The 17,571-nt window shown below is 43.7% G+C and overlaps 1 protein-coding gene across 1 annotated transcript in view; it reads left to right on the top strand.

The window, feature by feature from the left end:
* The window catches only part of LOC124606132 (solute carrier family 22 member 7-like), a 123,532-nt gene that overhangs the window by 88,710 nt on the left and 17,251 nt on the right, over positions 1–17,571 (top strand). Inside the window, exon 7 of the mRNA XM_047138097.1 lies at positions 7,530–7,744. Coding sequence (XP_046994053.1) covers positions 7,530–7,744 — 215 coding nt within the window. The remainder of the gene's footprint in view (positions 1–7,529; positions 7,745–17,571) is intronic.

The raw sequence follows: 17,571 nt of genomic DNA, 5'->3' as shown, positions 1-17,571 counted from the left end.
TATATATAGGGTTGTTGCACGCATAGTATAATTTCTGAACCGTGATCGGATGTCGACATGCTCGTATCACACAGAGCAAATGTTTTAAGAAAATAGTTTTTTCGTTTTACAGTTCGATAACATAGTTTATCCTAGAGAAACCAGGAAGAAGGATGTATGTCACGCACTTGAAATATATTTCTTACATTGGAATATTAAAGGGGCTACATTCCATACGAGTGATAGGTTCGAAATTTAAATGATCGAACATTATAGCTCGTTTTAAGTGAGGAACGTTGTAGCCTTAGGAGTGCGTGGGTTTATTTTATCTCTCTCTTAACAATACCTTCCAGCTACTGATCCTAGACTCTGGTATAATAGTTTAAAATTCATGGCTTGGTTGATTTACGTAAAAATGCCTCGAGCTCCATCCATCTGAAGCTCCATCACACATAAAAAATCACCCTGTTCTAGTTTTTCTTCTTCTTAACGGTCTGCTAGTAGATCACAACACATTGAAATCTATTGCTATACATCGATTAGGAGTGCTAACCTCCTCGACATGGACGCATCTCTCGAGAAATCTTGTACACTTGGATGGGCGAGGACCCAGCGAGCTCCATCCATTCATGAGATGTGAAATGTAGCTGGCTACTTCTGGTCGGTTGCATATTAAATAGGTACCAGTGGTCAATGACAGTGTGAGGTGTGTCTTTCAGTCTCTAATTTTAACATACGACTGCGCGAATGCTCTGTGACTCCCATCAGTGTAGACATAGAACGCAAATTAAGCGATATGCTGTAAGTGTTGGAAATATGTAGAGTTCTGTCTGATATACTTTGATGATGTATGTGTTCGAGAATTAACAATGAATGGACGTACTGCACAGTCATCTACCCAGATCTGCAAAGTGGAGAAGGGGTGGTTTAGCTATGGTACTGAAATTGGGAAACATGCTCTCACATCATTTGTCGGAGTTGAAATTAATTTATAATTGGTAAAATCGTCCATATAATCAATTGTAATGCTTATTGTATCAGTAGATCGGCGGTGTCTTTTCCGTCCACTGGCACGTTGTTGGTTACCATATAATGATTGACTGACAACGCTTGTTCAAGTTGGAGAAGCAGATTTGTTGATGAGCCACATCCTCTGGAAGATGCTAGGACTGAAACAGTGATAACGTACGTGACTGCAATATGAGGAATCAGTCGAAACGGAACGCATAGCAATCAGATCCGGACTGTAGTTTGGATACCTATGGGAACGCGGTAAAACTAGTCCAATTTCGTTATCTTGTAAGTTAATTTTATTTTAAATCATCGAGCGTGCGTTATAGTAACAGCATTTACAAATTTATTTACACTGTGCGAAGTCTAGAGGCGTCCCAGTTGACCTATCTCACTCGAAAATTCAACTTCCCGCAAAGGGGGGCATGGGCACTAGCAATGGCCCACGATATTGGATAGTGGTACTCGCGTCATCAGCTGACGTCAATCGCGTCACCGTGCGAGGTCTAGTTTTCTGCGAGAGGCTGTGTTAATGTCAGTTTAGAACCTGACACAGATCTCGAAGTCGTGGCGGGGAAAATAAATAAAATGTTTGACAGTGTACAAAGCGTGTTACAGCATAAAAATTAATGTTTCAAACAACGAGACAGGGTCACAGGGCGCGTCTCTTGAGACTTACAATATAGTCCTCGGGGTAAGGTCATTGTCCTCCGGTACAGGTGATGAAACTTTAAACTGAGGTGTGCAGTTGATCAAAACGTGTGCATATAATAGGATCGTTGCATGTGCTCGATACCTGCACGCATGCGGTGTTTTGTTTTCTATATATGGCAGGAAAGAGATGCGGTGAAAATGTTATCGAGTTATCTATCAGATGAAGTTAGTGAGGCTTTTATAGTTGACAATATTTCTCTGTTGGATGGTACAGAATAACGAAGATAGATGTGAATAGACTCGGATCTGTAGTATTTGTATGTAGTTTGGGGGCGCACCGCAGTACGGTTGAAAAATTATTGTCCTTCTAACAGTTCCGGTTTCCATCGAATGGTCAAACCACAGTCCTGTCACAGTAATGCAGCTTAGCCTGTTTCTACATGGGTTGCAGAAGGTGGTACGTACATTTTTCCCCCAACTCCTACTCAGTTGCGATTTAAATTGGAACGATCAGATTCGTAAAGCTGGAGAAATGACAGCAGTTGCATGGGGGCTAACTGAAACGGGGTTGCGATTTTACTGTAGCAGATCGGCTCGAGATATGAGCCTGCTAGAAATAAGATTCATTACCGGGATGTAATAAAGGACTTCTCCATAGGATCCTACAAAGGCATGTGCTTGATTGCAAGGACTTGATTCAAAATGTGATACAGCATTTCTAGCGGATAGTGTTGCACTAGAGATCTGGAAAGCTAGTGTAAGATCTGGAAAGCTAGTGTACATTTCTCACGACATCATCCACTGTTTGTGATCCTTCTCAATCAAGCATCGCCTATAGCCCAGTCGATATATCACGGAGCCTCTGACCTGGCACAGAGAGAGAATGCTTTAGAAATACTGGTTAAATATCTAGCTGCGGTGGCTTGAGGGGGTTGAAAATACCGGTTTCATAACACGTTCCTTAGCACAATAATTTTCTAAGTTGGTAGCAACTGGTTTATAAAGTATGTGCTTGTGTTCTGAGATGTGTAAAGGAGATGACTATGTCCAGTGGTAAGGAAGGCTTGGATTTGAAGTGGAATACTGTGATGGCAAAGGGGAGATTATGTCAAGTGACAAGAAGGGTACAGAAATTTCTATTTCCTGAGCCATAAGCAGGGTGTATTTTGGATACTTCGCTCATTGTCGAATGGCATTCAGTTGTAAGTATAGCGATCAAATATATTATGTGTTCGATTTGGTACAATGATTCTGTCTATGGGGGGGCCTGTTGTGGGAATGATTCAAGTTTTCAGCTAACAGACTTTTGCAGTGCGGGAATGCATTTGACTTAACAGTGTAGTCGTCTAGACGACCGAATAGCGTACTAATACTTAGTATGTGCTGGACAGCTTTAGTGATCAAGTGGGAATTTGACAAGATTGAATATGGATGTGTGTTTGCGCTGGATCATTATTCTGTTATCATGTAAATTGTTCGGTCGAGTGCTTCTTCGCATTTGACTTCTTTATTTAGTTGAGAGGAGGTCGATTGTGGAGTGTGCATCAAGCAGGTGGAAGACACGTTTGCCGGTTGTCTAGATATTAGAAAGACGTTATTTGAATTTGTAAATTATAGAGCGTGATTTGGAATCTGCTTAATCACGAAAATCTGTATTCGTGAGTGGAAATATCGGTTTAGACGTAAATGTGGTCGGAGAGGTGACGAGTTTCGAAGTCGAACGTGAAAAACTATATAGATTTTTCCTCATAAAACTGGACTTTGTGTATTTTCATGAAAAATGGGATTTTATTGTGATCGGAAATGTTTTGCTTTATTATAGGAGCGAAGTTGGTGTTAAATAATAATCGAATACTAAACGGTGACTCTCGTCCGGCCCTGCACGAGCGTACTACGTGACTTAAACCAAAGTCTGTGAACACGAGGCGTCGTGGGGCTGTGACAGCAGTACTTCGTAGCCATTAAGTTAGAGGAACAGCATGCATTTGGAGGGAAAGCGGGGCTTTCGCGCCCACTCATTTCGGCGAGGCAGGTGCCGTGAGACTGTTAGCATAGTAGCTCGATCACGTAGTTTGCGATTGTATACGGATGAGGAGGCAGTCTTTTCGGATGAGGATCTCCCACTGGTTCCGGTTAGGATTATTTTTTAGTAGGCGTGTGTAGTAAACTCTGATGTCAAACAGGGATAGATGGCTAAATGGTTCAAATGGCTCTGAGCACTATGGGACTTAACTACTGTGGTCATCAGTCCCCTAGAACTTAGAACTACTTAAACCTAACTAACCTAAGGACATCACACACATCCATGCCCGAGGCAGGATTCGAACCTGCGACCGTAGCAGTCGCGCGGTTCCGGACTGCGCGCCTAGAACCGCTAGACCACCACGGCCGGCAGTGATAGATGGTGTATGCTTGGAGCTAACAGACTTTTTTAAACTTATCTCTGTCGAACAGCAGGATCTAGTGAGTTGAACTATTTTCCCCTAGCTTGTAGGTATAGGGTAGAGTTTGAGAGTTTCGGTTGTCGGTTTCGATTGGTATAATTTTTTCCCAAACAGGACAACACGAGTTGTCAGCTTTTTGCGTAGTATTGTGGTTCTTGTGCAGTGCCATGCATGTAGTTGTGTAATTAAAGCATGATAAGGTGAGTCGTATAGTTTGCGGTTTTAAGCCGTCCTGATGCAGCGCTATGTATATAGTTGTGTAATTATGACTGATCTTTGTGATTAATTATGTAATTAGGATGGATATTTGGGTCAGTCTCCTGCGTGTGGAGACTCTGAATGTGTGTGTTAGGGGTTGCTCATAGGCTTTCCATCCACTCAAATCAGGGTTCGAGTGGTTGATAAGATGGGTTTTTACTTGGACTGAGTGTTTGTGCTTTGAATTATTTTCGGGTGTTTAAGCGTTGTGAGCGTGTTTGCATGCATTATTTCAGTGATTTGCATGGTGTGTATTGGATTATTTTCTGTGATTTAGGATTGGGTTGTCTGAGGGAGGTGACAGCGAGGTCATCCGTCTCATCGGATTAGGGAAGTCGACCGTACCCTTTCGAAGGAACTGTCCCAGCATTTGCCTGGAGCGATTTAGGGAAACCACGGAAAACCTAAATCAGGATGGCCGGACGCGGGATTGAACCGTTGTCCTCCCGAATGCGAGTCTAGTGTGCTAGCCACAGCGTTACCTCGTAATTTAGGAGTTGTTTGCGTCTCTGCACATCAGTGTAATGTAGTATTATTTAGGAGTAGATTCGAGGTCTGTAAACTGTATATAGTGACTCTAAACACAGGGGGAGTGTTTTGCATCAGCGTAATTAATAAATTAGGTGAAACGCGTAGGAAGTAAATTTTTCAAAAAAAATAAGTAAAGCACACCCCCTCATCTCTCCAGCAGCCCAGAACAGACTGATTCCTTTTTTCACAACAATTTTCCTCCCCTCCAGGCCGCTGTCATGGTGAGTGTTTTGTATCAGTGTAATAAACTAGGTGAGATCCGTAATTCGATGTATGTAGGAAAAGTAGTTGGATTACCTTTAAAAGTAGTTGAAACTAGCTATTTGGAAGTGCAGCGAACACCTTTTCTTGCCTATATGAATGAGCAGCCTCTAGTAGGGGTGACATCAAACTAACCTCCCTCAGCAAAATTCATGCACATTTTCCGAGAGGATGCCAAACACATTTCATGGCGGTACTGGGCCTAATTGTTTAAATAAAGACTTACGTCCAGTGCATGTAATAGAGCTATTAAAACACTGAGAAACGGATATCTAAGCCTTTTGTGGTGGTAGCACAATACTAATTCTGTTATCACTTCTGTAGTGAAGTGTTACATGTTTGGAACTTTTTAGAGCTGCAGAACGTGTTTAATAGTCTTTCAATGGCTGGAAATGTTTTCTCGGTGTTATTAAGCGTATCGATTGAAGGAGATGATTAAGAACACCTGCGTGGTTCCTGTTTTGGGGTGTCTGGGGTATGACGGACCTGCCGGACTTCGAGTGACGCAGACGGGCGAGAGAAAGTGAGATGTTTGTGTCCGGCAGACGTCGGTGGGTGTGAAAGTAGGCTAGTCGGCTGCTGTTCCTAGTACCAGTGTACGACAATGTGACATATCGCGAAGAGCAGCCTCTTGTGACGGTAACACGAAACTAATGATGTAGAAAATAAATCATATTCGAATTCAATGTAAGCTCTTAAACCAAAAAATTCGAAATTCGAAGAGGATGGCCAATACACTTGATGGTGGTAATGCGTGTAATTGTTTAAATAAAGACTTATGTCCAGTTCCTAGGAAGGGATTAGTGGAGGTAGCCCTTTCTTTCCCGCAATTTTCTTAGGTTAGTATAGGTAGCTCAATTGACCTATCTACCCGCCATTTTTGGATAACGGTACTTGCATCATCAGCTGACGTCAATCCTGTCTTCAGCTGATGTGACGTGAAGTCACGGCCGCCATCTTGGATTTGGGGTGAAATACTTTGGGGTGACGTCCCTGTTGCCCCACTACTGATAAACTTCAGTTTGCGACGCAAGGTATGTGCGTGTCCTCATAATATTTTGTTGTTAATTGTGCAGCCTCTTATGGTAATGTCTGTAATGTCACTCTTTAGAAATTGTTATTGTTGTTGCTTCTTTTCCCTGCTCCAACTAGACCTGCAGATGATGTGCAGTGTGGACCAAAATCGTAGTCGGGAATAAAAGAAGTGATCCTCACGGTGTTTGTTTGTTTATAGTAACGACAGAGAACATGATTTCGCATGTCATGGCGTCAGTTATAAAATGTGCGGCTTACCGGCCTCAAACGCCTGCCGCCCCCTATTACTGACGACGACGTCTTACGTCTACCCTGCTGTGTGCGTTGGCATCGGGCCATGTAAAGTTCTGGCCGCAAAACGTCCATTTACGGAACTGGTCGGTAGATTACGAGGAATCTGGTGGGTGCTTCTGAAGTGTATCTGTTGGTACTGTCTTCCACATCTGCGTTGTGAAGATCTTCACCAACGGGGGTCTATGGTCAGCTGATCAATACCATAGCGTTTATGAAAATTATCCCATGCAAAGTGGCAACGGAAACAGACCGTCGATCGTTATTGCACAGGAAGTGATGGAGCTATTGCAAAAGTGAACCGCGAACTATAAGTAGTACAGACAAGAAGAGGACAGAAGCGTTTGAAATGTAGCTCCACAGAAGAATGCTGATGATCAGAAGGACAGGTCTGATAACTGATAACCACTTCATTAAATCAAGGTAAAAGGAATTTACGGCATAACTTGGCTAAAAGAAGGGATCGGTTCATAGGACACACCCCGGGGTATCAAGGAATAGTCAATAGAAATGGAGGGAATTACGGAGTGCAAAAATTGTAGACAGACCCCCAAGGCTTGACAACAGAGTATAACTCCACGTGGGTGTCGCTTGCTATATTTATGAACAGATTAAGACGCTTCCATAAGATATACTAGCTTGAAGAGCTGCACAAACCACTCGTCACATTGAGGACCGCACTACAACGACAGGAAAACGCACTAGTAGCTTTTATGAACCGAATGTTGCTTAAGGGTTAATGTTTTTACTAACGAGTGGATAGTTTATTTCTTCCTCTTTTGATTTAAGACTCGTTTTAGCATGAAGTTTTTTATGGCGTAACAGAAACGCATCAATCAGTGTTCAGTAATGAATCAACAAACTAACAGCAACAGACCCTATGACAGAAAATTTTTGTGGTGAAGTAAACGTCGCACTAAATTATTTTACGATGTTAGGGCATATTGCACTGCTGGAATTGTTTGAAAACTAATCAAATCCAAATTCAGCACTTCATTAAAGACAGTTTATAAACATTTGTCGTCACATTTAAAGATAATACATTGAGTTTATTTCTCCATACAGGTCAGCGGCTTCTCTTGTCCTTTTCACTCTACTCTTCCATAACAAAAGTTTTGGGGAGAATCCTTTCGTTGGATACTTCGGCCAGGGCGCCATGATGGTGACTGCTTGCATATTGGGACATTTCGTTGGAAACTACTTCGGCAGAAGATTTACACACTGTCTGGTGTTCCTGATCGCCACCGTTATTTCCATTGTTCTCGTGGTGCTGACAACAGGTATTGCACTAGCGTACTTCTTGCCACTAAATCAAGCATGCCTTCATATTTTTACCAATTTTTTTACATAAAAACTTGTTATTCAATATTATGATCAATAATAAGTATATTCAATTTTGCCAGAAACAAGGTCTGCAAATTACTAAAATTTTCACGGCTGTTTAGTATGAACATAAATTGACTAAAAACCAAACGGCCACCAGCCCAGGAGGACATTAGCTGTGCAAACCACTTGATTATGCACACAGGTTATACAGTTATACAGTTTGGCACAGGAGGTACACAGGAATTTATACACTGCTCCACTTGGTCCATTGCACTATTATTTCTATTTAAGATGATTACAGACCCATAGTAAGCCACTTTTACATACAATGCCACAGCATAATCTTTCTGTACGGATCGATATTCCACAGCATGTACACTTAACTTCACAACATTTGTACACTCCTGGAAATTGAAATAAGAACACCGTGAATTCATTGTCCCAGGAAGAGGAAACTTTATTGACACATTCCTGGGGTCACATACATCACATGATCACACTGACAGAGCCACAGGCACATAGACACAGGCAACAGAGCATGCACAATGTCGGCACTAGTACAGTGTATATCCACCTTTCGCAGCAATGCAGGCTGCTTTTCTCCCATGGAGACGATCTTAGAGATGCTGGATGTAGTCCTGTGGAAAGGCGTGCCATGCCATTTCCACCTGGCGCCTCAGTTGGACCAGCGTTCGTGCTGGACGTGCAGACCGCGTGAGACGACGCTTCATCCAGTCCCAAACATGCTCAATGGGGGACAGATCCGGAGATCTTGCTGGCCAGGGTAGTTGACTTACACCTTCTAGAGCACGTTGGGTGGCACGGGATACATGCGGACGTGCATTGTCCTGTTGGAACAGCAAGTTCCCTTGTCGGTCTAGGAATGGTAGAACGATAGGTTCGATGACGGTTTGGATGTACCGTGCACTATTCAGTGTCCCCTCGACGATCACCAGTGGTGTACGGCCAGTGTAGGAGATCGCTCCCCACACCATGATGCCGGGTGTTGGCCCTGTGTGCCTCGGTCGTATGCAGTACTGATTGTGGCGCTCACCTGCACGGCGCCAAACACGCATACGACCATCATTGGCACCAAGGCAGAAGCGACTCTCATCGCTGAAGACGACACGTCTCCATTCGTCCCTCCATTCACGCCACTGGAGGCGGGCTGCACGATGTTGGGGCGTGAGCGGAAGACGGCCTAACGGTGTGCGGGACCGTAGCCCAGCTTCATGGAGACGGTTGCGAATGATCCTCGCCGATACTCCAGGAGCAACAGTGTCCCTAATTTGCTGGGAAGTGGCGGTGCGGTCCCCTACGGCACTGCGTAGGATCCTACGGTCTTGGCGTGCATCCGTGCGTCGCTGCGGTCCGGTCCCAGGTCGACGGGCACGTGCACCTTCCGCCGACCACTGGCGACAACATCGATGTACTGTGGAGACCTCACGCCCCACGTGTTGAGCAATTCGGCGGTACGTCCACCCGGCCTCCCGCATGCCCACTATACGCCCTCGCGCAAAGTCCGTGAACTGCACATACGGTTCACGTCCACGCTGTCGCGGCATGCTACCAGTGTTAAAGACTGCGATGGAGCTCCGTATGCCACGGCAAACTGGCTGACACTGACGGCGGCGGTGCACAAATGCTGCGCAGCTAGCGCCATTCGACGGCCAACACCGCGGTTCCTGGTGTGTCCGCTGTGCCGTGCGTGTGATCATTGCTTGTACAGCCCTCTCGCAGTGTCCGGAGCAAGTATGGTGGGTCTGACACACCGGTGTCAATGTGTTCTTTTTTCCATTTCCAGGAGTGTATATTTTAAGTATATGCACCACACCAAGAAAAGTTTTGCATCACCTCAGTTCCGAGGGCTCCGGAAACTGTACAGAAAATTGGAATAGAGAGCAACATAAACATCATTTTCGCCCTATTCATTGCTTGTGAGAACCACACATTGCATGTTGTACCATCATACAGCGAGACCTTCAGGGGTGGTGGGCAGATTGCTGTACACACCGGTACCTCTAATACCCAGTAGTACGTCCTCTTGCATTGATGCACGCCTCTATACGTCATGGCATACTTTCTACAAGGTCATCAAGACACTGTTGGTCCAGATTGTCCCACTCCTCAACTGCGATTCGGCGTAGATCCCTCAAAGTGGTTGATGAGTCATGTCGTCCACAAACAGCCCTTTTCAGTCTAGCCCAGGCATGGTCGATAGGATTCATGTCTGGGGAACTTGCTGGCCACTCTAGTCGAGCGATGTCGTTATCCTGAAGGAAGTCATTCACAAAATGTGCACGATGGGGCTCGAATTGTCGTCCATGAAGCCGAATCCCTCGCGAATATGCTGCCGATATGGTTGCACTATCGGCCGGAGGATGGCATTCACGTATCGTACAGCCGTTATGGCGCCTTCCATGACCACCAGCCGCGTACATGGACCCCACATAATGCCTTGCTGCAGTCGCTGGACTGTGTGTCTAAGGCGTTTAGCCTGACCAAATTGCCTCCAAACACGTCTGGTTGAAGGCATATGCGACACTCATCGGTGAAGAGAACGTGATGCCAATCCTGAGCAGTCCATTCGCCATGTTGTTGGGCCCATCCTCAACAGGCTAGAGAAGGGAGCACACCTGTTGTTTCTGCTTTTTGTGCATTATGGAGTCCACCAAGGTAGGAGGGCAACCATTGTTCCATGATATTTGTCTGATTGCATTTTATTCAATTTGGAAGTTGTCTTCATTCATGGGGATAGATATTAAGCGATACATCATTGAATGAAAGGCAGCATGTTCATGGATCTCTGGGTAGTGAGAATGGCAGGTATTACACTATATGTGGTGGTAGGTTGCCCATAAATCTTGAAAGTGTGAATGTGATCACTGATGTGTATGATTGGATCTAAATAATTTACACAGCTTTCAAGGTAGTGACAAACATATCGACAAGCAGATCGTAAATGGAGCTTCCCATGCTGAGTCCATCGTTATATGAGGTATATTTCATCAATAAATTCAGAATAATTACACTGCAGAATTACTGACAACAAATCGAGGAACTCATCAGTATCATATTCAGGGAGCTTGTTCTGTTCGTTTAGGTTCTTCCCAACGATTTCAATCGTGCCGTTAACTAGTATATTACAAGTTTACTATGTCAAAGGCGACAAATTTTATGTCTGCTAATTCTGGTATGTCACGTATATTATTGGCGAAATTACAACTATTTTTGACTGAATACTGTCTATTGTAGTGAAAACATTTCTTGAAAAAGTTGAGACACTTCCTGGAAACCTTACTGATAGCGCCACCTCTTCCGTCAACTATTGGTCTTACAGGTATACTTCCCTTATGGATCTTAAGCTGTGCCCTAAGAGTAGGAGCGAATGATTTCGTGATGTTAAGATGCTGTGTTTCTTTAGCCTGAAAATACTTCCGTGTATATATTTTTTTACTTTTTCGTTATTGTACAATGTGATTTTAACCTACAACTTTTAAGTACTGATTCTTGTACATTTCTCGTTTTTTTCACTTAAGATAGTTACTCAGTAGCTGAAATCTAGAGCTGCCATAAGAACACAGATTGGATTTGTGACTTGTTGCTGAATTCCTTTTCCTTTGTTGTAATTGTTGTAAAAGTCTCCTTAACCACTCCTCTGTCACTGGGGCTCACAGGCCCACCAAACTGTTCAAATGTGTCTGAAATCTTATGGGACTTAACTGCTAAGGTCATCAGTCCCTAATCTTACACACTACTTAACCTAAATTATCCTAAGGACAAACACACACCCCTACCCGAGGGAGGACTCGAACCTCCACCGGGACCAGCCGCACAGTCCATGACTGCAGCGCCTAAGACAGCTCGGCTAATCCCGCGCGGCTACAGGCCCACCAATCAACACCACCTTCAGCCAGCCAGCCCTTACAGCATACAGGCAAAACTTTCTCTTCGGCAAGTTACTTTGGATCTGACTGTGTACAAAGCTGAGAGTGATAAAAAAATTTACTGTTCTCGAATAAAGGGGCAAAAAGATTTCCGATGAGCTTGGCACTTATATTTGAATCTGTAATTTGGGAAAAGAAAAAGTATATCGTCATCCGTTTCTTTCATGCGAAGGAATTACATATTTATACGATTAGTTACTCTCACCTACATTTGAAATGCGAAGTTCATAATGGATACAATTTGGCTACATTTGTGTGATTAGTCCAAAACCATTTAATCCTCAAAATAGTAATATTATTTCACTCCAGTGGCATAACTTGGATGAATTTTGTTTAAAATTTAGTGAGTTTTGTGATACAGTTTTCGCTAGCTCGTACTGCAATGGTTCTCTTAAAGACTACAAATAATACGCACCAGAGTTATACTGAAGACGAAACAAGCTACTACAGAAAAGCCTTTGGCACCTACCGCATCGGGGCGAGATGGGGGAACCGAACTCTGTTTCAACGAGTGGCAAACAGGCACATTGACCGTTTTCTTTTTTTTTTTTCTTTATGACCTCCTGACCTCCCCTTCTAGCGCATGCCGAACACTTCTTTAGTTTACTACTTCGGCCAGCTTTGTTGCTATACCAGTGAGTCAATGAGTGAGAAGATATTTCTCCATCGCAATAAATTGCAGTCTGGGTACTAAATAAGCTTCGTGCTAGGTAAACAAGGACGTTTCCTACGTAGAAGGCTGTCTTCTGTCTTCCGAACGGAACAGGTGTTGTTAAAGTACAGCAAGGTAAAAATAAACTGAAGCATGACATTCTTCATAAATAAGCAATTTCTGAATTAAAAAATTTCACCTCGTGATTAGTTGGAATGATAACGTACAACAACTGAAAACGGTAAAGTCTTTTCAGTGCTTGTAAATTAAATCCATCTGTGTAAAATAACTTTAGCAACAGCCTTGACGCAGTGGTAACTCCGCTTCCCGTCAGATCACTGAAGTTAAGTGCTGTCGGGCTAGGCTAGCACTTGGACGGGTGACCTTCCGGTCTGCCGATAGCTGTTGGCAAGTGGGGTGCACTCAACGCTTGTGAGGCAAACTGGGGAGCTACTTGTTTGTGAAGTAGCGGGTCCGGTCTCGTAAACTGACGTACGGAAGGGACAGTGGTGTGCTGACCACATGCCTCTCCATATTCACATCCAGTGACGACTGTGGGCTGAGGATGACACAGCGGCCGGTCAGTACCGTCGGGCTTTCCGAGGCCTGTTCAGACGGAGTAGTTCACTTTTTAGTAAAATAACTTTGTGTTTCTACGTATAGTAGTAGAATATAGTTTCTGCCTTACCCAAGAATGCTTCGTTGCTCCCACGTCTTCAGTGACTGGACGCCTGGCTGAGTGGCTCGCTTTTGACCTTTCAACACAGAGTTAAAAACAAACAAAAGGGATCCACCTACGAAATTCTATTTGTCGTCGCATCACTTCAAGACCGGGGCAACAGCCGTGCCGCAGTGGATACACCGGTTCCCGTGAGATCACCGAAGTTATGCGCTGTTGGACGTGGTCGGCACTTGGATGGGTGACCATCCAGCTGCCATGCGCTGTTGCCATTTTTCGGGATGCACTCAGTCTCGTGATGCCAATTGAGGAGCTACTCGACCGAATAGTAGCGGATTCAGTCAAGAATACCAGCATAACGACCGGGAGAGTGGTGTGCTGACTCCATGCCCCTCCTATCCACATCCTCGTTTGAGGATGACACGGCGGTCGGATGGTCCCGGTTCATCTACATCTACATTGATACTCCGCAAGCCACCCAACGGTGTGTGGCGGAGGGCACTTTACGTGCCACTGTCATTACCTCCCTTTCCTGTTCCAGTCGCGTATGGTTCGCGGGAAGAACGACTGTCTGAAAGCCTCCGTGCGCGCTCTAATCTCTCTAATTTTACATTCGTGATCTCCTCGGGAGGTATAAGTAGGGGGAAGCAATATATTCGATACCTCATCCAGAAACGCACCCTCTCGAAACCTGGACAGCAAGCTACACCGCGATGCAGAGCGCCTCTCTTGCAGAGTCTGCCACTTGAGTTTATTAAACATCTCCGTAACGCTATCACGGTTACCAAATAACCCGGTGACGAAACGCGCCGCTCTTCTTTGGATCTTTTCTATCTCCTCTGTCAACCCGACCTGGTACGGATCCCACACTGATGAGCAATACTCAAGTATAGGTCGAACGAGTGTTTTGTAAGCCACCTCCTTTGTTGATGGACTACATTTTCTAAGCACTCTCCCAATGAATCTCAACCTGGTACCCGCCTTACCAACAATTAATTTTATATGATCATTCCACTTCAAATCGTTCCGTACGCATACTCCCAGATATTTTACAGAAGTAACTGCTACCAGTGTTTGTTCCGCTATCATATAATCATACAATAAAGGATCCTTCTTTCTATGTATTCGCAATACATTACATTTGTCTATATTAAGGGTCAGTTGCCACTCCCTGCACCAAGTGCCTATCCGCTGCAGATCTTCCTGTATTTCGCTACAATTTTCTAATGCAGCAACTTCTCTGTATACTACAGCATCATCCGCGAAAAGCCGCATGGAACTTCCGACACTATCTACTAAGTCATTTATATATATTGCGAAAAGCAATGGTCCCATAACACTCCCCTGTGGCACGCCAGAGGTTACTTTAACGTCTGTAGACGTCTCTCCATTGATAACAACATGCTGTGTTCTGTTTGCTAAAAACTCTTCAATCCAGCCACACAGCTGGTCTGATATTCCGTAGGCTCTTACTTTGTTTATCAGGCGACAGTGCGGAACTGTATCGAACGCCTTCCGGAAGTCAAGAAAAATAGCATCTACCTGGGAGCCTGTATCTAATATTTTCTGGGTCTCATGAACAAATAAGGCGAGTTGGGTCTCACACGATCGCTGTTTCCGGAATCCATGTTGATTCCTACATAGTAGATTCTGGGTTTCCAGAAATGACATGATACGCGAGCAAAAAACATGTTCTAAAATTCTACAAGAGATCGACGTAAGAGATATAGGTCTATAGTTTTGCGCATCTGCTCGACGACCCTTCTTGAAGACTGGGACTATCTGTGCTCTTTTCCAATCATTTGGAACCCTCCGTTCCTCTAGAGAAGACCTGAAGACGGAGTGCACTTCAAGAGCACTGTCTAATCTGTCAAACTGACGATGAAATTTCAAAGCTAGTGAAATAAAAATTTAAATTTAATAATAAAAAAGGAAACGGCAATTTTGCGCCATCTGTGGGCGTCTTAAGCCGTGTTTCATTTAAGCAGCATGTTACTCAAGTTTATTACAAATACGAAAGTAGTCGCAATAATTCTTATGGGCAAATATAGTGTCACTTCTGAATTCCAGAGCATCAAGAGCTTATCGTACCGCTGAGTTTTGTTAGTTGTGGGCAGGTGACATATTTACTCCATAGCAATAACAGCGGTTAAAAAGTTATGGAACAATTTTCTGTTGCGTTGCCTCATACGTTGATGTTGAACAGTGAGAGACATTAATGGTCCTGTAGGGAAGGAGATTTTGTGGAGGTCGCGTAGTGAACATATTGACCGAGTAGCCAAATGTAATAGCTGACGGTGCATGTTAGTTATGTGCGCCATGTCTATCGTTGCTGTGGTTGTCATGTTTAGTACTGCAAGCTTCTTCCTCGTCCAGCTGCAAATTTCGCTTTGGTTTCGGCGGAAGAAGGTATGTATTGAATGCAATACAGAGTGGGTCTTCCTTTTATGCAGATTTCTCCCGCAGGGATCGTTTAGTTTACAATTTCATACAATTATGCACTTATTCTAGTTTCTGGCGTCGGGTTCTGGATATTTTCCCAGATTTTTGCCCAGTTATTGCGTGGGTCTTTATGTTCTTACTGGGTTCCGTTCGTGAGTCATATTGAGATTTCTGTAAAATTTGACATTATTGAAACTGCGATGTTTGGAGTACTGTGATTCAATACAGCTCAATCCTACGCACACTTTCGGACGTGGATTTAGATCAGCATTTATCCATTCTATATTTATGAGTTTATCCTGCCCTGGAGATGGTAAGCACGTAAACAACGGTATAGCGTAGTATTTTGATTATTCTTAACGCCCTTCTAATGAACACCGCAGTGCATGTGTTGGGCTGTTTCCTAAGTTTCCTTGTTCGCGTCAGGATTAATGCGAATGCTGATTTTGGTGGTCAGTGGATTTGCAGTTGGCGTAAGTAAGTAAATGGCTTATATTACTAAGGCTTTAACTCTCTGAATGAATATATATGACGGGATATGATTTTTGTAAATCAATTGTGGCACTCTTGATCCGTTGTCTACAATGAAGTACTTGTTTCCGACCAATTTTTCAAAGATTATTTGCAGAATGGTTTCCAAATTTTTCCGTGTTACTTCAAGTGGAATATTTAAAATTCTTACTGTCCTAAGTCGTAAACCTGCATAACTGATAGCTAACTTAATGACCTCTCCGTCTGTATGCTCGAAGTCCACTTTTCCTTGGGTTCCATTCATAATCCTACCACAAGCTTCGTCATCGCATTATTTCAACATACGTTTGCTACAAAATCGTACTAAAACCTAGCATTTCATTATCACACAGAGAAATCTCGTTGTGAAACCATCCATCGATTTCGGATACTGTGGAATGAGTGAAATCATATTGGCAGTAAAATTTCAGGATATATTTGCGAAAACTGAATTCCTTGTTCCCATCAGTCATCGTACTCGCAAAAAGAGTTCCACTGTGCTGCGACCTCCGCTGACGGGCGTGCTCCGGATCTAGTAAACAGGCCATTACTCGATCGTGAGTGCGACGGGCACTTCGACTGTGAGCTGCTTCCACAGCGACGTTATAGTGTCCTTCGGACCGTATCTAGCGCTACCGGTCAAATCACTACAAATTTCGTGATCGCTGTCGACATCGTATACTTCTACGGACAATGTTCAGTGGTTTTAATTTCCACTGCTGTGTGTAGTACCTCTCGCTCGTATGATAATTTGTTGTTGCTGTAGCCCAACATTGGCAGTAGCGGGGTGAAAATGTTGCCACGATTTCTGACGTGGCTGTACATATAATCAGGGTGAGTCACTACCTACTCCGAAAGTATGATACTAGCTGAAAAATTTGTGGGACAAATGTCGCATGGGACAATGGGGCCATAATATGACGGTTTTTTGTGGGGGTCGCGTCAGAGATATGAAGGTCAACTTTATTTTCTTAAATGGGATGCTATAGTTTAGCCCTTATTTTCTGATAATGGATACCGAGATGAATCCAATGATGTGTAACAGTAAGGTCTTTGAAGATCAACGAAGGCCAAAAAGGTGGCATGAACGTTTATTTGCAGAAGATGTTCGAAGTGATGACCATTGGTATCAATGCAGTGCTGCAATCTTCTTATCATTTATTGAGTGGAATTCCATAACACTTCGGCATTTATCGAAGCACATACTCTGAGTGCAAATAGCAAATATTCACCGAATACGGCGTATCCATCTAACGTGCCATTGACATGTAAACACCATTCGGCGGTTTCGCAATACAAGACTAATAGGAACGGTAAGACTAGTATCGTCGAATCAAGCGAATGTGAATGATGTGTTCTTTGGAAGAACAAGTCGATATGCTTCTCATTTACGGAGTATGTCAACAAAATTCAATGAGAACTAGAGACCTATACACAGAAAGATATCCTCAACGTTTTCACCCTACACGTCGTACATATAAAATGTGTATGATAAATTGAGAACAACTGAATCTTTAACGCATCGGAAACATATCCGGCAAAGGCAAATTA

Source organism: Schistocerca americana, chromosome 3, assembly GCF_021461395.2.
Source record: "Schistocerca americana isolate TAMUIC-IGC-003095 chromosome 3, iqSchAmer2.1, whole genome shotgun sequence".
NCBI classification, from domain to species: Eukaryota; Metazoa; Arthropoda; class Insecta; order Orthoptera; family Acrididae; genus Schistocerca; species Schistocerca americana.
This window is presented reverse-complemented; position numbering and strand designations above follow the sequence as displayed.